At 37.3% G+C, this 25,088-nt stretch overlaps 2 protein-coding genes and 1 pseudogene across 2 annotated transcripts in view; all 3 read right to left on the bottom strand.

Moving 5' to 3' along the window:
• Nucleotides 1-25,088, bottom strand: part of LOC121885338 — a 36,868-nt gene that overhangs the window by 1,741 nt on the left and 10,039 nt on the right. The window lies entirely within an intron of this gene.
• On the bottom strand, nucleotides 1,699-17,333 carry LOC121885337 (annotated as a pseudogene).
• LOC121885342 (proteinase-activated receptor 2-like) overlaps nucleotides 19,787-25,088 on the bottom strand; it is a 25,562-nt gene continuing 20,260 nt past the window's right edge. Inside the window, 2 exon segments of the mRNA XM_042394708.1 lie at nucleotides 19,787-20,391; nucleotides 20,393-20,764. Coding sequence (XP_042250642.1) covers nucleotides 19,861-20,391; nucleotides 20,393-20,764 — 903 coding nt within the window. The 3' untranslated portion in view covers nucleotides 19,787-19,860.

The following is a 25,088-nucleotide window of genomic DNA, read 5'->3' as shown; positions in this document are numbered from 1 at the left end:
GTGTTCATATGTGCTATTTATTCATTTTTAAAGATCACAAACATACATCATGTCTCCAGTAAGTGATAAATGTTCCCTTCAGAAACCTCTGGAGGACCACACATAGCTTCACACAGGTTTCACCCTGACTGTTGAGAACATTGGTCTTACTGTTTCCACCAGTAGAGAGAGAGCTTCTCTGTCGTGCAGAGGCTCACTGAGTGTTTTCAGCAGATCACGTCTCGACTCCAGTTTTGCCAGCGGCTGCAGAAGAGCTGCTTTCTGAAATATGCCTGCAGGAAACACAGCAGCAGTTACCATTTAATCCAGTGAGTCAAGTAGTAAAGTTCAACACAACGTAACGAAGGTCGATGTAATGATGCTAAATGTGCATCTGATATCAGGTTTTCACTGCCTGTCAGGAAAATAAGTATTTTTACATGATGTTGATTACAACATTAAAAAAAAACAAACAGCCATCTTTTGCCCTCCTCATATACGTCCAGACTACTTTTTATACTGATTTCTGATCACCCCAATTACTGTAGTTGTGTAACCATTTCTAGTCTTTTCTCTGTATGTTGCCTGCATGATGATGTAGTACAGTCTCTGCATTGAACTGATGATAATAATAATAATAATAATAATAATAATAATAATAATAATAATAATATTCCGCCAGTCCCTCCATGAAATTGTGATTTTGAGATCACAATCATTAACACAAATTCAATCTCTCTCTCTCTCTATTTGTGATTTGCAAGAACTTGCAATTTTGCAAAAATTTCCACAGCTTTCTCACATGAAATGGGCAAATCAACAGACTGCTTGTGATTTGGACCAATGGTGAGATTTTGTGTCATGGTAAGTTATGTCATTGCAGTGGAGGTAGTGAAGGAGGTAGGAAGTGATTAGATTTTACTCTTCATTACTTTGGAGAAAGTTTTATTTTCTTACTTTTGTCAAGACCCAAACAGGAAGCACAAACTCCAACTGCATGTTTAATATGTTGAAAACTGCAGTTGCCTTTTATTACGTGCTTTGTGAAATCTACAGTAACAGTTAAAGTAAAGTTCTTCAACGTGCTGTAAGGCAGTAAATGGGAAATAATATTGAGGGGCATGTTTTTTGTGACCTAGGTTACTTGCCATAGTTGGGAAATTGTGGAGAGGGTTAAAAAGAAGAGGAGAAGAAGAGTTTTTTTGGGAGAAATCAATTGTATTATTGGTTGCATATGCTAACATGTTGTGTGTAAACTGAGAACAGTGATAAATAAAGTTCAGTAAAAGTTTACCTTCACCTCCCGTGGTATTCTGTGCAGCAGTGTAACAGAGGAGGAGTGAACAAGATCTGAGTGACAATCATTAACTGAAGTGAAGAATTACGGTGTTAAAATGCCATTTCAAAAGAAAAGAAGAAAAAACAAAGAAGGGTGGATGATGTGTGTTTTCACAAAATGGCAACAATTTACTTGATATTTTTACAGTTGGACAAAGAAAGAGACATTTCTGACATTATGCCAGGCCCTGAGAGGTATGAAAAATCTTCTACACACAGAATAAATAATTGGGATGAAATTTTGTCTTTGAGGGGAATTTTGGATGAACACAACCCTGGATTGTGAGCAAAGGTTAAAATATCAGGATTGTTTTGAAAATGAGAAATACTTGGATTGACCTTTCCCATGTCGACCCGTCCACAGAGTCAGGAAACTGCTAGTTAGACAATGACTTTTATTGACAAACTAAAATGTAGATATACAAGCAAAAATTATTACTTTAAAAAACACAGACAAACTTTTATCCATTACATTATAAAACCTGCTAAATTTTGCCCATTTTAGGTTTGGGTCTCAATTCTGGCACATCAAACATTGACAGAAAATTCATCAAATTACAACATGGAATAAAAGATTAGACCCATTAAAACTGCATTAAGGCAATCATTCATATCCTGCTGAAATCAAGCAAACTGCATCAAGCAAAGTGCATAAAACAAGTGTGTTGTAAAAGATATAAAGACAATTAAGTGTATTAAAACAACATAAGTAGTAATTTAGACAGCTCAAAGCTCTGAAACTTGAGGTCAAAGATGACTCCTAAATTTCCTTGCATGTACTGAACCAAACCTGAGGTGGAAGAATTCACAGTAGAATAGGAAAAAAAAGGTAACACTTTATTTTATTTTACTATACAAATGAAGAGACCTGTAAATTAAGTGTTACTGAAAAACGATATCTGAAGGGAGATAATGATCAGGAATAAAACAGCTTAATAATGATTAATCCACTAGCATTCAGTGCTCTGTGTGTTTCCTGACTCAGACGTGTACGTGTTGCTCTTGTGAGTTTTTCGGAGCCCTGAAGGACACCTTCATCCTCTTTACTGTTCTCTCACTCCTGCAGAGGAACGTGTTCTTCACATGATCCCTGAAATTCTTGGAGATAAAGTAGTAAACAAAAGGGTCGATGCAGCTGTTGAGACTAGCCAGGCACAGGGTGGTGATGTAAAATCCGTACAGGTGGTTGTCGGCCCCGCTCAACAGGAGGATATAGTGTACCAGCAGCATGATGTTACTGGGGGTGAAGCACACTAAAAACATAACCAACACTGTGATGATCAAGACCACAGCCTTCCGTCGCTTCTTGGTGATGGCAGCATTTTTCATGCTGTTCCTGAGAGCTTTGAGCATGAGGATGTAGGATATGATGCACACAATAGTGGGAACAACAAATCCCAGAGTTCCCATTGTCAGGAAGTAGCCAGCTGCTATTTTCACCTGACTTTGCCTGGTGACATCATGGCAGGTAAGGATTTGTGGATTGAAGTTTGTTATTTTGACCTGTTGGTCATACAGGTAGACAGGGATGGTGAAAAGCCAGACCACCACCCAGACTGTGATGGAGACGGCAACAGGTATGCGGTTGTCCCTCTGCTGCTCAGACAGTGGGTGGACCACCGCCCAGTAACGCTGGATACTTATGCAGGTGATAAAGGCGATGGAGCAGTACATGTTGCTGTAGAAAAATGCCACCAGCACTTTGCACAGCCCTTCTCCGTAGATCCAGTTGTTGCCATTGAAGTGGTATGATATCTTCAGGGGGACCCAGATGACAAAGAGCAAGTCAGCCAGAGCCAGATTTGCCATGTAGATCGACGACGGGTGCTTTTTCTTGATCCTGAAGAGGAATATCCATATTGCCATGGCGTTGGTGGGCAGCCCCACAGCAAACACAATGATGTAGATGATTGGAAGGAAGACAGTTGTAAGATGACTGCTCAGGATTTCTTTGTCTTGGGAGCTGATGCCTTCCCCATCTTGGCTCTCTCTACCAGGGTCGTCTTCTTCTGTTGTGAAGTGACAATATGAAAACATGTGAAAAGCAGAAGTATGCAGGTTTACATGCAGGAACAAACTATAATTTGACTACATCTGAAACTCAAATGTGAGCTGCACTCTGTTACTTTCAGCTGTGAGCATTTTGATCTGTTTCCTACTTGTAATAATAGTCCTCTGAGCTTTAGTCAGCAGCATAACAACAACATCCATTTTACATATAACTTTATTATATATTTTGATCAAAGTAATTCTTATCCAGCCTATAAAGGCAATCAAGACCAAAACATCAAACTAACAGGGCCTATATTAAACATATGTTAATGTAGAATATAGGCCCTAATGTACTTTTTGGCTGGACCAGCCACAGACCAGCCGTATAACCGCGGTTGTCTGTAAGTGAGGGAGTGTCTGAGTGAGTAATGAAGTTTCACCATTGGTTGGCCAGTCGAGTGATGAAGTTTCACCATTGGCCGTTGCTTTTTAAAATGAGTCAGCATGAGATGATGGACACAGAGAACAGCAGCGAGGCGCAGACTGACTGTGTTTCCTCTGCGGTGCGTTTGGATTTTATAACTGAACTAATACCAGGATGCAAACTTTTAATTTCTCTGATGTTTTCACATCACAAACGATGAACAACAGCAGTAAAATACGAGTCTTGAAGGTAAAACATGCGACTAATGGAGCTGTTATATCAGTTTATTATGGGTCGACTGCATTGCAGATGTGCTTGATTTGACTGCAATTGTGGTAACTGGGCAGAGATGAGCCTCCTGAATTTGCACGCAAAATGCTGTCAAAATTTACATTTATAATTTCCAGCGCAGCCTCCATGATCATCGACTGGGAAAGAGGCAGAAAAAAGGCACATAGAGTCATGAGAGAGGTTGAACGCGTAGTTAAAGCGCCCCAAATAATAATAACTCTGACAAAACATTTAATGCAGAGTGAGAAACGAGAATCTGCAGAGTGAAACATATGAAACATCCCAAGATATGAGTGGAAAGTATTGTTCTTGCAACCGCATTTATACCCTTTTTCACTCAAACATAGCATAACCATGTCATGTGATACACTACTTCAGGACACTTTACCAGCAAATATTACTGGGACCACTACAGAAAATTGCAAATGAACATTTAATATCCAGGAATGCACATTATAGACACTACCACTGACCATGCCTGTATGCATGTATGTTGGATTGTCCTTCGCATAACTTGAGAACTGTTCATTGTACCTGGCAGGTGGACAAATTTCAACAAAATTTCATATTATATGATTCGTACATAAATAACTATATATGTACACCCTAAAAGCCATACATGAATACCACATGTTAGTGTATGGCAATAATTCAAAACAATTCTGACCTGATTATAATGTAGTAATTTTTTCCTCCTATAGTTTATTCGTGTGTAGTTGGTGGAGTTAGACATATTTCTTTTTTTTTTCTTTTCTTTTTGGTGGTGAAACTACTGCAATTTCCCAAAACTTGGGTATCCAAGTTAGTGAAATTGACAAAACACACTTATGTCACTTTTTGTGCAAAGAGTACATCATTTCCATTTGAATTTTCTGATCATTTCATGTAATTTTGAATAGGATGTTGGCTTTGGTGCTGCTACAAACATGAATAGATCAGACAGTCAAAAGTGAGCTTGAGGTAAAGGGAGGCTGAGGTGAAGGTATAGTACATGGTAAAGCACAGCTGATGGTAGAAGTAGACATTGTAAACATTAGAATTACAACTGAATGTTATATATTAGGAGAATTTATTTGTAGTCACTCACGTTCATAAAGTACCATACCTCCTGCATTTATTTCACCTCGTGCATCGTGACCTAGAATAACAAAAGACAAAGAAATTTACACACATGTAATAAAGGAGTGTATACTACTACTATGCAGAATAACATGTATATACACACATTACAAACAGGGATTTTGTAGGTTCTTTGTTTTGTTTTATTAAAGCATCCATTTCCATCTAAACTGGCTGTAACTTTGCAGCAATATCAGCAGAGGTGTAAGAGGTAAAGCACAGCTGATGGTAGAAGTAGACATTGTAAACATTAGAATTACAACTAAATGTTATATATTAGTGGAATTTATTTTTAGTCACTCACCTGGTTGACCTACCATACCTGGTGCACCGTGACCTAGAATAACAAAAGACAAAGAAATTTACACACATGTAATAAAGGAGTGTATTCTACTACTATGCAGAATAACATGTATATACACACATTACAAACAGGGATTTTGTAGGTTCTTTGTTTTGTTTTATTAAAGCATCCATTTCCATCTAAACTGGTTGTAGCTTTGCAGCAATATCAGCGGAGGTGTAAGAGGTACAGGACAGGAGATGTGGTTCATACCAAATAAAAAAGCACAGTGTAGGTTTTTTTCCCCACAATTTTTCCATTAAAATGAATACAGATTGAAGCAATATAACTAAATGTAATGAGCAGAAACATTATGTACCATATCATCACTGGGACCATCCCATAATCTAAACTTTAATGAACTGGTTAAAATAGGACAAAAAGAAATTGGGAAAATTCCAAGAAATAAATTAAGATTAAAAAAGATCAGTTTCTTTTCTTTGCACTATATGAACATCACACTACTTCATGCATTAGCACTGAATGTTACAAGTGAATGAAAATAGTTATTGCAAATTAGTTGCATAACACTCCATAAATTTTCATTGTTACGCAGATGACACCCAATTATATTTATCAATGAAGCCAGATGAACCCAATCAGTTAAACAAACTCCAAGCATGCCTTAACGACATAAAGACCTGGATGACCTGCAATTTTCTACTACTAAATTCAGATAAAACTGAAGTTATTGTGCTTGGCCCTAAACACCTTAGAAACACATTATCTAATGATATAGCTACTCTGGATGGCATTACCCTGGCCTCCAGCACCACCATAAGGAATCTGGGAGTTATCTTTGATCAGGATATGTCCTTTAACTACCACATAAATCAAATTTCAAGGACTGCCTTTTTTCACTTACATAATATCACAAAAATCAGGCATAAATGTAGGGCTTAAATAGTGAATAATATTTGGCAAGAGGTTGATTGTGGTGCGAGAGGGTTGAGTTTCATTCTGCTTAGAAAACATTTTCTTTTCAAACAAAATTTCATATTATATGTTTCGTACATAAATGACTATATAGATATATATACCCTAAAAGCCATATATGAATACCACATGTTAGCGTATGTGACAATAATTCAATATAGTTCTGACCTGATTATCATGTAGTAATTTTTTCCTCCTATAGTTTATTCGTGTGTAGTTGGTGGAGTTAAACATATTTCTTTTTTTCTTTTCTTTTTGGTGGTGAAACTACTGCAATTTCCCAAAACTTTGGTATCCAAGTTAGTGAAATTGAGGAAACACACTCATGTCACTTTTTGTGCAAAGAGTACATCATTTCCATTTCAATTCTATGTTCGTTTCATCTCATTTTGAATAAGATGTTGGCTTTGGTGTTGCTACAAACATGAATAGATCAGACAGTGAAAAGTGAGTTTGAGGTAAAGGGAGGCTGAGGTGAAGGTATAGTACATGGTAAAGCACAGCTGATGGTAGAAGTAGACAATGTAAACATTAGAATTACAACTGAATGTTATATATTAGTAGAATTTATTTGCAGTCACTCACCTGGTTTATTTAGTAGCACTGGACCTGGAATAACAAAGGAAAAAGAGATTTACACACATGTAATAAAGGAGTGTATACTACTACTATGCAGAATAACATGTTTATACACACATTACAAACAGGGATTTTGTAGGTTCTTTGATTTGTTTTATTAAAGCATCCATTTCCATCTAAACTGGTTGTAGCTTTGCAGCAATATCAGCAGAGGTGTAAGAGGTACAGGACAGGAGATGTGGTTCACGTCGTATAAACAAGTATAATGTTTTTTTCCACTCTAGTTTTACATTTGAATGAATACAGAATAAAGCAATATAACTAAATGTAATGTGCAGAAACATCATGTGCTGCAGCCTCACTGGGATCATCTCATAATCTGAACTTTAATTAACTGGTTAAAATAGGACAAGAAGAAATTGGGAAAATTCCACAAAATAAATAAAGATTATAAAAGATCAGTTTCTTTTCTTTGCACTATATGAACATCACACTACGTAGACATATTTCTTTTTTTCTTTTCTTTTTGGTGGTGAAACTACTGCAATTTCCCAAAACTTGGGTATCCAAGTTAGTGAAATTGACAAAACACACTTATGTCACTTTTTGTGCAAAGAGTACATCATTTCCATTTGAATTTTCTGATCATTTCATGTAATTTTGAATAGGATGTTGGCTTTGGTGCTGCTACAAACATGAATAGATCAGACAGTCAAAAGTGAGCTTGAGGTAAAGGGAGGCTGAGGTGAAGGTATAGTACATGGTAAAGCACAGCTGATGGTAGAAGTAGACATTGTAAACATTAGAATTACAACTGAATGTTATATATTAGGAGAATTTATTTTCAGTCACTCACGTTCATAAAGTACCATACCTCCTGCATTTATTTCACCTCGTGCATCGTGACCTAGAATAACAAAAGACAAAGAAATTTACACACATGTAATAAAGGAGTGTATACTACTACTATGCAGAATAACATGTATATACACACATTACAAACAGGGATTTTGTAGGTTCTTTGTTTTGTTTTATTAAAGCATCCATTTCCATCTAAACTGGCTGTAACTTTGCAGCAATATCAGCGGAGGTGTAAGAGGTACAGGACAGGAGATGTGGTTCATACCAAATAAAAAAGCACAGTGTAGGTTTTTTTCCCCACAATTTTTCCATTAAAATGAATACAGATTGAAGCAATATAACTAAATGTAATGAGCAGAAACATTATGTACCATATCATCACTGGGACCATCCCATAATCTAAACTTTAATGAACTGGTTAAAATAGGACAAAAAGAAATTGGGAAAATTCCAAGAAATAAATTAAGATTATAAAAGATCAGTTTCTTTTCTTTGCACTATATGAACATCACACTACTTCATGCATTAGCACTGAATGTTACAAGTGAATGAAAATAGTTATTGCAAATTAGTTGCATAACACTCCATAAATTTTCATTGTTACGCAGATGACACCCAATTATATTTATCAATGAAGCCAGATGAACCCAATCAGTTAAACAAACTCCAAGCATGCCTTAACGACATAAAGACCTGGATGACCTGCAATTTTCTACTACTAAATTCAGATAAAACTGAAGTTATTGTGCTTGGCCCTAAACACCTTAGAAACACATTATCTAATGATATAGCTACTCTGGATGGCATTACCCTGGCCTCCAGCACCACCATAAGGAATCTGGGAGTTATCTTTGATCAGGATATGTCCTTTAACTACCACATAAATCAAATTTCAAGGACTGCCTTTTTTCACTTACATAATATCACAAAAATCAGGCATAAATGTAGGGCTTAAATAGTGAATAATATTTGGCAAGAGGTTGATTGTGGTGCGAGAGGGTTGAGTTTCATTCTGCTTAGAAAACATTTTCTTTTCAAACAAAATTTCATATTATATGTTTCGTACATAAATGACTATATAGATATATATACCCTAAAAGCCATATATGAATACCACATGTTAGCGTATGTGACAATAATTCAATATAGTTCTGACCTGATTATCATGTAGTAATTTTTTCCTCCTATAGTTTATTCGTGTGTAGTTGGTGGAGTTAAACATATTTCTTTTTTTCTTTTCTTTTTGGTGGTGAAACTACTGCAATTTCCCAAAACTTTGGTATCCAAGTTAGTGAAATTGAGGAAACACACTCATGTCACTTTTTGTGCAAAGAGTACATCATTTCCATTTCAATTCTATGTTCGTTTCATCTCATTTTGAATAAGATGTTGGCTTTGGTGTTGCTACAAACATGAATAGATCAGACAGTAAAAAGTGAGTTTGAGGTAAAGGGAGGCTGAGGTGAAGGTATAGTACATGGTAAAGCACAGCTGATGGTAGAAGTAGACAATGTAAACATTAGAATTACAACTGAATGTTATATATTAGGAGAATTTATTTGCAGTCACTCACCTGGTTTATTTAGTAGCACTGGACCTGGAATAACAAAGGAAAAAGAGATTTACACACATGTAATAAAGGAGTGTATACTACTACTATGCAGAATAACATGTTTATACACACATTACAAACAGGGATTTTGTAGGTTCTTTGATTTGTTTTATTAAAGCATCCATTTCCATCTAAACTGGTTGTAGCTTTGCAGCAATATCAGCAGAGGTGTAAGAGGTACAGGACAGGAGATGTGGTTCACGTCGTATAAACAAGTATAATGTTTTTTTCCACTCTAGTTTTACATTTGAATGAATACAGAATAAAGCAATATAACTAAATGTAATGTGCAGAAACATCATGTGCTGCAGCCTCACTGGGATCATCTCATAATCTGAACTTTAATTAACTGGTTAAAATAGGACAAGAAGAAATTGGGAAAATTCCACAAAATAAATAAAGATTATAAAAGATCAGTTTCTTTTCTTTGCACTATATGAACATCACACTACGTAGACATATTTCTTTTTTTCTTTTCTTTTTGGTGGTGAAACTACTGCAATTTCCCAAAACTTGGGTATCCAAGTTAGTGAAATTGACAAAACACACTTATGTCACTTTTTGTGCAAAGAGTACATCATTTCCATTTGAATTTTCTGATCATTTCATGTAATTTTGAATAGGATGTTGGCTTTGGTGCTGCTACAAACATGAATAGATCAGACAGTCAAAAGTGAGCTTGAGGTAAAGGGAGGCTGAGGTGAAGGTATAGTACATGGTAAAGCACAGCTGATGGTAGAAGTAGACATTGTAAACATTAGAATTACAACTGAATGTTATATATTAGGAGAATTTATTTTCAGTCACTCACGTTCATAAAGTACCATACCTCCTGCATTTATTTCACCTCGTGCATCGTGACCTAGAATAACAAAAGACAAAGAAATTTACACACATGTAATAAAGGAGTGTATACTACTACTATGCAGAATAACATGTATATACACACATTACAAACAGGGATTTTGTAGGTTCTTTGTTTTGTTTTATTAAAGCATCCATTTCCATCTAAACTGGCTGTAACTTTGCAGCAATATCAGCGGAGGTGTAAGAGGTACAGGACAGGAGATGTGGTTCATACCAAATAAAAAAGCACAGTGTAGGTTTTTTTCCCCACAATTTTTCCATTAAAATGAATACAGATTGAAGCAATATAACTAAATGTAATGAGCAGAAACATTATGTACCATATCATCACTGGGACCATCCCATAATCTAAACTTTAATGAACTGGTTAAAATAGGACAAAAAGAAATTGGGAAAATTCCAAGAAATAAATTAAGATTATAAAAGATCAGTTTCTTTTCTTTGCACTATATGAACATCACACTACTTCATGCATTAGCACTGAATGTTACAAGTGAATGAAAATAGTTATTGCAAATTAGTTGCATAACACTCCATAAATTTTCATTGTTACGCAGATGACACCCAATTATATTTATCAATGAAGCCAGATGAACCCAATCAGTTAAACAAACTCCAAGCATGCCTTAACGACATAAAGACCTGGATGACCTGCAATTTTCTACTACTAAATTCAGATAAAACTGAAGTTATTGTGCTTGGCCCTAAACACCTTAGAAACACATTATCTAATGATATAGCTACTCTGGATGGCATTACCCTGGCCTCCAGCACCACCGTAAGGAATCTGGGAGTTATCTTTGATCAGGATATGTCCTTTAACTACCACATAAATCAAATTTCAAGGACTGCCTTTTTTCACTTACATAATATCACAAAAATCAGGCATAAATGTAGGGCTTAAATAGTGAATAATATTTGGCAAGAGGTTGATTGTGGTGCGAGAGGGTTGAGTTTCATTCTGCTTAGAAAACATTTTCTTTTCAAACAAAATTTCATATTATATGTTTCGTACATAAATGACTATATAGATATATATACCCTAAAAGCCATATATGAATACCACATGTTAGCGTATGTGACAATAATTCAATATAGTTCTGACCTGATTATCATGTAGTAATTTTTTCCTCCTATAGTTTATTCGTGTGTAGTTGGTGGAGTTAAACATATTTCTTTTTTTCTTTTCTTTTTGGTGGTGAAACTACTGCAATTTCCCAAAACTTTGGTATCCAAGTTAGTGAAATTGAGGAAACACACTCATGTCACTTTTTGTGCAAAGAGTACATCATTTCCATTTCAATTCTATGTTCGTTTCATCTCATTTTGAATAAGATGTTGGCTTTGGTGTTGCTACAAACATGAATAGATCAGACAGTAAAAAGTGAGTTTGAGGTAAAGGGAGGCTGAGGTGAAGGTATAGTACATGGTAAAGTACAGCTGATGGTAGAAGTAGACAATGTAAACATTAGAATTACAACTGAATGTTATATATTAGGAGAATTTATTTGCAGTCACTCACCTGGTTTATTTAGTAGCACTGGACCTGGAATAACAAAGGAAAAAGAGATTTACACACATGTAATAAAGGAGTGTATACTACTACTATGCAGAATAACATGTTTATACACACATTACAAACAGGGATTTTGTAGGTTCTTTGATTTGTTTTATTAAAGCATCCATTTCCATCTAAACTGGTTGTAGCTTTGCAGCAATATCAGCAGAGGTGTAAGAGGTACAGGACAGGAGATGTGGTTCACGTCGTATAAACAAGTATAATGTTTTTTTCCACTCTAGTTTTACATTTGAATGAATACAGAATAAAGCAATATAACTAAATGTAATGTGCAGAAACATCATGTGCTGCAGCCTCACTGGGATCATCTCATAATCTGAACTTTAATTAACTGGTTAAAATAGGACAAGAAGAAATTGGGAAAATTCCACAAAATAAATAAAGATTATAAAAGATCAGTTTCTTTTCTTTGCACTATATGAACATCACACTACGTAGACATATTTCTTTTTTTCTTTTCTTTTTGGTGGTGAAACTACTGCAATTTCCCAAAACTTGGGTATCCAAGTTAGTGAAATTGACAAAACACACTTATGTCACTTTTTGTGCAAAGAGTACATCATTTCCATTTGAATTTTCTGATCATTTCATGTAATTTTGAATAGGATGTTGGCTTTGGTGCTGCTACAAACATGAATAGATCAGACAGTCAAAAGTGAGCTTGAGGTAAAGGGAGGCTGAGGTGAAGGTATAGTACATGGTAAAGCACAGCTGATGGTAGAAGTAGACATTGTAAACATTAGAATTACAACTGAATGTTATATATTAGGAGAATTTATTTTCAGTCACTCACGTTCATAAAGTACCATACCTCCTGCATTTATTTCACCTCGTGCATCGTGACCTAGAATAACAAAAGACAAAGAAATTTACACACATGTAATAAAGGAGTGTATACTACTACTATGCAGAATAACATGTATATACACACATTACAAACAGGGATTTTGTAGGTTCTTTGTTTTGTTTTATTAAAGCATCCATTTCCATCTAAACTGGCTGTAACTTTGCAGCAATATCAGCGGAGGTGTAAGAGGTACAGGACAGGAGATGTGGTTCATACCAAATAAAAAAGCACAGTGTAGATTTTTTTCCCCACAATTTTTCCATTAAAATGAATACAGATTGAAGCAATATAACTAAATGTAATGAGCAGAAACATTATGTACCATATCATCACTGGGACCATCCCATAATCTAAACTTTAATGAACTGGTTAAAATAGGACAAAAATAAATTGGGAAAATTCCAAGAAATAAATTAAGATTATAAAAGATCAGTTTCTTTTCTTTGCACTATATGAACATCACACTACTTCATGCATTAGCACTGAATGTTACAAGTGAATGAAAATAGTTATTGCAAATTAGTTGCATAACACTCCATAAATTTTCATTGTTACGCAGATGACACCCAATTATATTTATCAATGAAGCCAGATGAACCCAATCAGTTAAACAAACTCCAAGCATGCCTTAACGACATAAAGACCTGGATGACCTGCAATTTTCTACTACTAAATTCAGATAAAACTGAAGTTATTGTGCTTGGCCCTAAACACCTTAGAAACACATTATCTAATGATATAGCTACTCTGGATGGCATTACCCTGGCCTCCAGCACCACCATAAGGAATCTGGGAGTTATCTTTGATCAGGATATGTCCTTTAACTACCACATAAATCAAATTTCAAGGACTGCCTTTTTTCACTTACATAATATCACAAAAATCAGGCATAAATGTAGGGCTTAAATAGTGAATAATATTTGGCAAGAGGTTGATTGTGGTGCGAGAGGGTTGAGTTTCATTCTGCTTAGAAAACATTTTCTTTTCAAACAAAATTTCATATTATATATTTCGTACATAAATGACTATATATATATACACTCTAAAAGCCATACATGAATACCACATGTTAGCGTATGTGACAATAATTCAGTATAGTTCTGACCTGATTATAATGTAGTAATTTTTTCCTCCTATAGTTTATTTGTGTGTAGTTGGTGGAGTTTGACATATTTCTTTTTTTCTTTTCTTTTTGGTGGTGAAACTACTGCAATTTCCCAAAACTTTGGTATCCAAGTTAGTGAAATTGAGGAAACACACTCATGCCATTTTTTGTGCAAAGAGTATAAAATTTCCATTTGAATTCTGTATTCATTTCATCTAATTTTGGATAAGATGTTGGCTTTGGTGCTGCTACAAACATGAATAGATCAGACAGTGAAAAGTGAGCTTGAGATAAAGGGAGGCTGAGGTGAAGGTATAGTACATGGTAAAGCTGATGGTAGAAGTAGACATTGTAAACATTAGAATTATAACTGAATGTTGTATATTATTATTTACCTGGTGGACCCACTGGACCTTGACCTAGAATAACAAAAGAGAAAGAAATTTACACACATGTAATAAAGGAGTGTATACTACTACTATGCAGAATAATTTAAATATACACACATTAAAACAGGGATTTTGTAGGTTCTTTGTTTTGTTTTATTAAAGCATCCATTTCCATCTAAACTGGTTGTAGCTTTGCGGCAATATCAGCAGAGGTGTAAGAGGTACAGGACAGGAGATGTGGTTCACGCCAAATAAGCAAGCATTGTCCAAAAGGCGCCGTTTAACAGCACCCCCCCCCCCCCCCCCCCCCCCCCCCCCCTCTTTCTCCCTCTCTTCCCCCACCTGAGCTCTGCATCATGTGACATGGACTTTGGGGCTCATCAGAACTAAACTAGGTTGACCCGCAGTTTCCTTAAGATGGTAGTCTGAAATCCGCCACGCATCAGACGCTCTTTTGGGTGAAGAACTTTGCTTTGTACTATCAGTCATCTGGTGTCAAGTGCGTCTAGCGCAAGTGAGTGAAGTGTTTAAGAATGTTGTTATAGTTGCTGTTCGTTAGTGAATTGTTTCTGTGTTAACCGAACTAAAGGGGCTCATATTCATGTATTCTGCCGACTGTGTAGCCTCATATTAGCAGCTACTGTTACCCACAGTCACTAGATGTTAACAGGCACCATGTCTCAAGCACACGGTTAGGACTTTATGTTTGAGTTGTGATGTGTAATATTTACCATATTACCTATAGAATAGTGGACTGAACGGCCATTTGTAGGTCCGCTCTTCAATTAACAGGCGTGCACAACCCGTGCAGTGTAGCAGCTCGTTCAGCCCCCGGATTGATGTCATGCATGTCTACTACTGGCCATTAGATGGCAGTGTTGCACTGCTGATGTACATTAACCCACTCTTAGAGGGAATATACTGCTTCAGCCTCAGCTATGCCTGTTTAATACATGGCCACATTATTTATCAGCTGTTTGCCAGTTGTATTATCTTGTATAGTTGAAATTTATACATTCAGAAAGTAATATAGTTTATCATTTCTATATTAGCCTGTTATACTTTCGTACGGATATCTGACATGTTTATTCTGATTTATTATGTTCATTTACACAGAACCACTGAGTCATCAGACACTTGTACAAGGATTGTGGTTGTAGTGGTGACAATAAATCCATACAAATTCAAGACATCTGCGTGATTCGTCACCCGCAGCGAGTTCCACGTGAACAAATCCAGCACATAGTCATAGCAGGGAACTAGAGCTTCCTCACAAGCATACTGTTTGTTTTCTTCTATTTTTCCATTTTAATCAATACAGAGTAAAGCAATATAACTAAATATAATGTGCAGAAACGTACTGTAGCCTCACTGGTACCATCCCATAATTTGAACTTTAATTAACTGGTTAAAGTAGGACAGAACAAAATTGGTAAAATACCAAGAAATAAATTAAGATTAAAAAAGATCAGTTTCTTTTCTTTGCACTATGTGACTATCTCACTACTTCATGCACTAGGCACTGAATGCTACAAGTTTCTTTGAATCACAATCCTGCGTCTCATTTCTGTTCATGTCAACAGCAAAAGTGAACACAACAGCTGTGATGCGGTGTCAAAGCTTTGGGGCCGTCCTGTAGGTCCCGGGAGCCACCACTGCTTCAGCCCCAAGTGTTTTGAGCCTTTCCCCGCATATTTCATCTCCACAAAACTGTTATTAATGTAACAGAGTGGAAGAGAAATATGTTGCTGCACAACAAGATGCTTACAGGTCGTGGACGTGTTACAGGTAGTAAAGTTACTTTTACAATGAGCAGAGCGGTTTCCAGTGTTTCACGCTTCTCTCCACATGTCAGCACAGAGATTGTTACATAATGAAAATTGCAGAGAGAGAAAAAACACAGTTTGTGTGTCTTTAGTCAGCAAATGTGCGCACACGGAGCTCTCCAACATCACAAATCAACGTTCATGTATTTTGCTTCTTTTACTTCTATAGTATTTCGCTTCTATAACATAATCTACTGAAATGTCCGTCAGAATAGTTTTTATACAGCTTTTAATGAGACTGAATTGTACATTAATGTCGTTCAGGTGTCATTGAATGTAATCCGGGATGTTGCAAAAACATCTGTACTGATGTTTGTTGTCCACAGTTGGTTGTGCGTCAGATTCTTTCCTTTGACTTTATCAAATACCTGCAGCATCACACAGCAGCTGAAACGATACATTAGTGATGTGCGCATTCACGCACCTGGCACAGCAGCAGTAACTTCATTAACAGGATCGGCAAGTATTAAACTGTAAATAATGTTCTGTGTTCTGCTACCCATCTACACCATTGACTGTATATAAAGAGGTCAGCTGTTACTCACAGATTCCAGGTTTATACGGTAGGATTGTTTGTAATAAAGTATATACATAAACATACAATGTCTGTGTCCGCGACCCCAGAAAATATATGAACCGTGTGGCGTCCGCGGTCCCCCCGCACTTCTGAAATGAATCCGGCGCCCCTGACACTGACTATCTCTGTAACAAATTGTCCACAGTTTCACACATTGACCATACACGGTCCAGCCATATAGGCTACTAGGTTATGACCAAGTCTTTTTGGATTTTAAATCTACCTGAGCTGAATGTTTTCATGACAGCATAAAACATTAGTGATGGAAAAAAAACAAAGCAACATCTTACCTGACTGACAAAGACAAGTCTGGACGCAACACAGCAGGAGAAACAGGTGAGACCATCGAGTCTTTAAAGTCATGGCTGCAAGAGCGGGTTAAAATAAAATGTAATGTAATGTCCGATGGTGTTACTGCTTCACTGATTGAACTGTCATCCCCTCTTCAAATAGATGATTTGGACACTAATTGATGTCACTGAGTCAGCTGACCGCATCTAACCAACCGAGACACAGCTCGGGTTGATTTCGGTAATATGATGATAATCTCACTCATGAGTTCATCTTCCTTCCGTCATTGATAACTAGAACACGCATTTCACTTCATCTGCACTACAGGAACATTATATGGAAACATTCAAAACCCGCCTATCAATGATATTTCTACGCCTCCACTGATATAATATCAAAGAATAACTTATATATTTTCAGAAGATATTTTATGTTTAAATGACCAGCGTGTGTGATTTTTTTTTGGTCTGCAGCTTTCATTTATGGACTTTGGTGGTTATTGTCCTTCTATTTAGATTATGCATTGAATTTTAGAAGTGACAGTAACACAGCATAAACTACTCTATTACAAGCAAAAGCCATGCATTCAAACTGTTACTTCACTATAAGTACATAAGTATTAATTATCTTTTACCAGATTCTCATATGTGAATATTTGCTAGTTTTCATATATATATATTTCTTATGTATTTGGGTTTTTGAGTCTTGGTCAGATAAATATATATAATACACCTTAAAAAAACACACCCAAAAATCTAAAAACAAACAAACAAACAAAAAAATCAATATTCAATATTCTCAATATTCTGGATTAATTAGATTCAATGGATTAACATAAATTGAGTGGACAAATGCACTTCATCAGTCTAAATGTCTCTAGTCTGTACAAAGTTTGCCACGTCCTCTTTATCTTTTTGTGCGCCAACTGATACATGATATTACTTGATGTTGCAACGAAAGTGAGTAAAAGCACACCCCCTAACTTCCTGTTGACTTCAAAACTGTCCTCATCATGTAAGATGATCAGTTAAATCTTAAAAAACAGCTCTGAAGCAATCTAGTAACTAAGGTAAATATCCAACTGAGTGATGTGACCACGTCTTTCTACTCCTCTAATAATCTGAACAGCTGCATTCTGGACAAACTGGAGATGTGACTTTGGGTTGAGTCTAAACACAAGACAAGTTCATAAAAGTATAAAACATATAAAAAATGGTTCAATTTGTAAAGATTATTTTTACTTTGGAGAAAGTTTTATTTTCTTACTTTTGTCCCAAACAGGAAGCACAAACTCCAACTGCATGTTTAATATGTTGAAAACTGCAGTTTCCTTTTATTACGTGCTTTGTGAAATCTACAGTAACAGTTAAAGTTCTTCAACATGCTGTAAGGCAGTAAATGGGAAATAATATTGAGGGGCATGTTTTTTGTGACCTAGGTTACTTGCCATAGTTGGGAAATTGTGGAGAGGGTTAAAAAGAAGAGGAGAAGAAGAGTTTTTTTGGGAGAAGTCAATTGTATTATTGGTTGCATATGCTAACATGTTGTGTGTAAACTGAGAACAGTGATAAATAAAGTTCAGTAAAAGTTTACCTTCACTTCCCGTGGTATTCTGTGCAGCAGTGTAACAGAGGAGGAGTGAACAAGAGCTGAGTGACAATCATTAACTGAAGTGAAGAATTACGGTGTTAAAATGCCATTTCAAAAGAAAAGAAGAAAAAACAAAGAAGGGTGGATGATGTGTGTTTTCACAAAATGGCAACAATTTACTTGATATTTTTACAGTTGGACAAAGAAAGAGACATTTTTGACATTATGCCAGGCCCTGGGAGGTATGAAAAATCATCTACACACAGAATAAATAATTGGGATGAAATTTTGTCTTTGAGGGGATTTTGGATGAACACAACCCTGGATTGTGAGCAAAGGTTAAAATATCAGGATTGTTTTGAAAATGAGAAATACCTGGATTGACCTTTCCCATGTCGACCCGTCCACAGAGTCAGGAAACTGCTAGTTAGACAATGACTTTTATTGACAAACTAAAATGTAGATATACAAGCAAAAAATATTACTTTAAAAAAACACAGACAAACTTTTATCCATTACATTATAAAACCTGCTAAATTTTGCCCTTTTTTGGTTTGGGTCTCAATTCTGACACATCAAACATTGACAGAAAATTCATCAAATTACAACATGGAATAAAAGATTAGACCCATTAAAACTGCATAAAGGCAATCATTCATATCCTGCTGAAATCAAGCAAACTGCATCAAGCAAAGTGCATAAAACAAGTGTGTTGTAAAAGATATAAAGACAATTAAATGTATTAAAACAATATAAGTAGTAATTTAGACAGCTCAAAGCTCTGAAACAGGAGGTCAAAGATGACTCCTAAATTTCCTTACATGTACTGAACCAAACCTGAGGTGGAAGAAGTCACAGTAGAATAAGAAAAAAAATTAACACTTTATTTTACGGGTCGCTTCATTTCCTATTAATTTCCAGGAATCCTAAAAGTAGCTGCTATACACAATAGCTGTTCATTCTTTGAAAGGGTTATGTAGTTTTGCAGTATATGGGAAATGGACTCATACAGTTTTTAAGAACCTCATACGCTAATATGTAGTTTGACATTGAACAGTAAGTTTTTTTCTGTAAGTTAAATTAATGTTAAGAATCTAAAATTTTCCTAATTTGCAACTATGTATGACATGTTTTCAGACATTTTCCTTTCTGGAAAATGTCTGAAAACGTAACCGCTTCATACCTGTAAATTACCAGCAATTTTCCAAGAAACTACTATAAAAATGAAGAGGCCTGTAAATTAAGTGTTACTGAAAAGCAATATCTGAAGGGAGATAATGATCAGGAATAAAACAGCTCAATAATGATTAATCCACTAGCATTCAGTGCTCTGTGTGTTTCCTGACTTAGGCGTGGTGTGTTGCTCTTGTGAGTTTTTCGGAGCCCTGTAGGACACCTTCATCCTCTTCACTGTCCTCTCGCTCCTGCAGAGGAACGTGTTCTTCACATGATCCCTGAAGTCCTTGGAGATAAAGTAGTAAACAAAAGGGTCGATGCAGCTGTTGAGACTAGCCAGGCACAGGGTGGTGATGTAAAATCCGTACAGGTGGTTGTCGGCCCCGCTCAACAGGAGGATATAGTGTACCAGCAGCATGATGTTACTGGGGGTGAAGCACACTAAAAACATAACCAACACTGTGATGATCAAGAACACAGCCTTCCGTCGCTTCTTGGTGATGTCAGCATCTGCCATGCTGTTCCTGAGAGCTTTGAGCATGAGGATGTAGGATATGATACACACAATAGTGGGAACAACAAATCCCAGAGTTCCCATTGTCAGGAAGTAGCCAGCTGCTATTTTCACCTGACTTTGCCTGGTGACATCATGGCAGGTAAGGATTTTTTGGATTGAAGTTTGTTATTCTGACCTGTTGGTCATGCAGGTAGAGAGGGATGGTGATAAGCCAGACCACCACCCAGACTGTGATGGAGACGGCAACAGCTACACAGTTGTTTGTCTGCTGCTCAGACAATGGGTGGACCACCGCCCAGTAATGCTGGACACTTATGCAGGTGATAAAGGTGATGGAGCAGTACATGTTGCTGTAGAAAAACGCCACCAGCACTTTGCACAGCCCTTCTCCATAGATCCAGTTGTTGCCGTTGAAGTGGTATGATATCTTCAGGGGGACCCAGATGGCAAAGAGCAAGTCAGCCAGAGCCAGGTTTGCCATGTAGATTGACGACGGGTGCTTTTTCTTGGTCCTGAAGAGGAATACCCATTGTTAGAGCCATTTGTATCTATGACTGTGTTAAGGTCACTCCCTGGTTGCCACAGTAGGTGGCGTATTGGACAGCAGCATATGGAAATGTATATGAAGAGGAAGAGGCAATTACTCCTCAGGTGTGCTGCTTACTGGGAGAAGCACACCGCCGTTTAGAGGCTAAACTTTAAGCCTTTTTGTTGTTTTCATGCAAGTTATAGATATAAGTGTATGCATAGCAAATGTTTTATTGGTGCACGTTGATAAATAAACACATCTGAAGCTTAAGTCCGAAGATGTTTGATTTAGTACATGGAGCCGCCGCATGACGACACGTCAATTGCATGTCCCGGTAACAGCCCCTCACTGTGGCTTAAGTTTTTTTTTTTGTTTTTGTCGAAATTTAGTCACTACATGTACCTTAGACCACATTTAACTTCCAATGTACAAATCGCTTTTCGTTTAAAGTTGGCACATTGCTTATGATGAACAGAACAGGCAAATATAAGAACACTGACTAAAGTGACATCTGCATTTAGATCTATGGGAAAGACATCATATAGACCTATGGGAGATGTTGGACCAAGGTGTTAGACAGCACTCTACACCACCATCATCAAAACACCAAATGAGGGAATATCTTTTAGAAGAATGTTGTTCCATCCCTCCAGTAGAGTTTTTAGACTTGTAGAATCAATGCCATGGTGCTTTGAAGCTGTTCTTTTGGCATGTGGTGGCCCAACACCTTACTAAGACACTTAATGATGTTTCTCCTTTATTTGTCATCCGTCTGTATGTGATATGCATGAGGTGAATGAGGAGGCATGAGGTGACTAGATCATATAACATCTTATGGCGCTCTGCCAAGTAACGAGGCTAGTGGGCCTCAATGTTAACTACACCACTTGGCGTTGGAAATTTAACTTGATTTTGGGATCCCCGCAGATAGTACCAAAATAACACAGAGACATGAATTCTGACGCTGGATGGGCAATTTATTGAACAATAGTTATAAAATCAGGTTTTGGGCAGTTTTATTCATACAACTCAATAAAAGCACAACAGTCCTAAAAAGAGGTAAAATGTTAGTGCCAACTTGCCATGAACGCTGCAGAACAAGATAAAATCGGTAAGTGTGAACCACCTCAAAATCTTTAGGACCCAGACATGTAGGGGGTTACCTTTAAAGACAGAGTTAAAGTGCAAACAGTTACAAGCAGTGAAGGGGAGAGGGGCACCAACGTCTGGCAGGAACACTAGGAAAAAGGGGCAAAAAGGTAAGGGGGCTGAGGTCAGGTCACATAAAGGACAAAAATATTAAAAAAAACATTAGCAAGTCCTAGCAGTTGGCACCAACATTCCCATGGCCATCCACCTATGAGCTGGATCCAGTTTATAAATGATGAACACATGTACAAAAAGGAGGCACAACTAGCAGCAAGGTAACACAGGCAAAACAGCAGTGGCTATGCAAACCCTCAAACAACTCAGTATCTGGTAATCCAGATCTGGCTCCAGGGTCAGTGCTATCTCAAGCAACCACAGGAGATTCAAGGCAACCCAGGGGCATTATCAACTTACAATGCCTTCACTGTGATGAGCTCAACAGTTACAACAATTACCTTCAAAGCAGGTTATCCAGCCTGCAGGGCCTGGGCAACAGATTGTTTAAAATGCCTTCCAGGAGACGAGCCTGTTCCCTAACCACATGGGACAAAATGCATCAAGAGTGAGATCTGTGTGCCTCCTACCAGTGAGCGGCAGAGGGAGGGGCTTCCATGGAGAGGAAAACAAGGAAAAAGATGGTGGCATGACTAGGCCGAAAGCCTACCTATCACAAGTGTTTAAAATAATATACGCTGACCAATCACAGATCATTTCTTTGTACCTTCAGAAACTCTAATAGATTAGCTTTGCTCTTTGTTCGTTGAGACAAGCTGATGCAATTTTTGTGCGTGTTCTCTCTCCTTATTGTACAATAATCATTTTTAATCTTCAACCCAGTAGTGTTTTGTGTATTATTTCATATGTGTGTTTAGTGTTTTCAGACAATTTCCACATTATTTGGAGGTTTCCACTGAGATGTGGAGCTAGATTGAGTTCAAATGACTCCTAGAGCTCTTGTTGAGGAAGTGACAGGCTCAATTTATTACACAATGCCTTTTTGTGATCATGTTGCAGAGTTTTACCCAAAATGGCCACAAGATGGCTCTTTTGAAAAATCTCGGATAGCATTGCTGCAGGAATTTATAAATCCAATCAGGGCCTCCTGATTGGGATTATGAGTATATGTTTGAATGCCTTAGGGAATGGGATGCCATTGGTTGAAGGGTCTGTCATACAGGTCAGATGATTCACAACCACCCTAAAACAACTATGGTCAGTGTTCAGTGGATGATTTCTTGGCTTGCCCACCATGAAGACATCCTTCACAGACAGGAGCTGGGGCTCTCCTTGGTGAACAACATCGTGTGCAGGTGGGAGGTGGAGCTGCAGCAGGAGCATCTATAGCACCAGATAGCAGAGAAGATGCTGCAGCACCATCTACTGACCATTCACATCCATCATATACCGGTCTACTAGACCAAGCTTTGAAGACACCTACATTGACACCTCAAGAGACACCATGTCTTTGTACTCCTATATGATGCCCAGTAACAATGCAGAAAAAAGCACATGCTAACCAGCCCATGATGTCAACTCCAACATTAGATTTTTCATCTATAGCTGTAGAAGGAGGAGCATTTAGAGGTTCTTTGGAAAGTGCATTTCTTCCGCCAATGCTAGAATGCCCCAGTGGAGCTGGGAGTGTTCAACATGTTTATAGACCCTGGAATTTAACAGAATTACAGGCTATTTTGAAAGATTTGTGGCAAAACATTTGCAACTGCCCTCAAGAAGATGGTAGTGCAGTGCAAACCTATTTCAGCAGAATTGGAACATGTTTGTGTTACCAAGTTGGATCTCGTCTGGGGAGAAGTCAAACCAGCTAATTGGGACTCAGCTGCTCCATGTGAAACTGCAAAAACCTCTCCTTACCAAACCCAGTTGACTGCCTTGTCTCCAACTTGTTATGCATAGCAGCCACGATCAACCTTCTGATACCACCAATGATTCTGTGTGGGAGAGACAGTTCATTCAGACCCTGGTGGATGGTCTGTGCCCAGAGATAAGAGTCATTTTTATCAGGCATTGTGTGGCATGGCAGTGTGCCAGACTGAATGATGTTAAGAGATATTGTATAAGGGCTGAGACTGTTGTTCATGATGAAAGAAACCAATAAATGAAGAAATGAAGAAATCCAACAACAGCCAAGAAGCTTCAGCTGGTCCGGCCTGCCTACTATGCTTCAGCTGACAGAGGCCGTGGATGAGGAGCTTCTCTTCTGACAACAGAGAAGACTGAAGAGCGATGTCTGCTGGAGGTGTCATCAAATGGGTCACTGGGCCAAAGATTGTACTGCCATAATGCCAGAGGAATGGGATGGCAAATGAGGAACATCACGCCCACCACCTGGTAATATGTCTGTGAGCAGATTGTTTGGAGGTAGGAATCAATCATCTCAAGGGTTATGACCATCTATGCAAGCTTTAAATCTTGCCACCATTTGTCAGGAGGATCTTGAACAACCCCAAATAAGTGATTCTGAAAATGGTTTAGTATTGAAAAATCTGATGCTGTTGACGATTCTTTGACTGTTATGGTATGCCACTACCCGACTGTTTCCAAGTATGATTATTGTTGTAATATAGACTATTTTTAGCTATACAAGAGTTGTATGATTCTGTTGAGGCTCATAATGGTGAAGTATTTGTGAAACATGACTTACACATGTGTGTATAAGTGTGTGTCTCATGTGACACAGGAAGATGGAGATGAATAGTTTGAAAGAGTGAGATGGACAAATGATGTAATGATGATATATTATGACTACCAGGGTGTTGAAGAGATGGATTCCATACCACCACACATCGTAAGTGCTAGTAACCTCTCCATGGTGGTGACCCTCCACTGTACGCAAAGTACATGAGTTGTACACTGAACTTCTTCAGAATTATGGTGGTGATATCTACGTGTAACAATGTTTGAATGTTTTGGTTTAGACTATGCATTGGGATGCTTTCATTTTACTATATCTTGAGTTTCTATTGAAATTTGTTAGTCATTAGCTCATATGCTTAGCATTGAGTGTAGACTTTAAAATGCTATTACCTTAATCAGTATGTAGTGGCTTACATTAATACCTAAGAGTTGACAATAAGTTGCATCACTTATATTTTTTATATGCATTTATTTTCTTATTATTGATGGTTATGGAGTATACACTGAGTAGTGATAA

The sequence above is a fragment of the Thunnus maccoyii genome, chromosome 19 (assembly GCF_910596095.1).
Source record: "Thunnus maccoyii chromosome 19, fThuMac1.1, whole genome shotgun sequence".
NCBI classification, from domain to species: domain Eukaryota; kingdom Metazoa; phylum Chordata; class Actinopteri; order Scombriformes; family Scombridae; genus Thunnus; species Thunnus maccoyii.
This window is presented reverse-complemented; position numbering and strand designations above follow the sequence as displayed.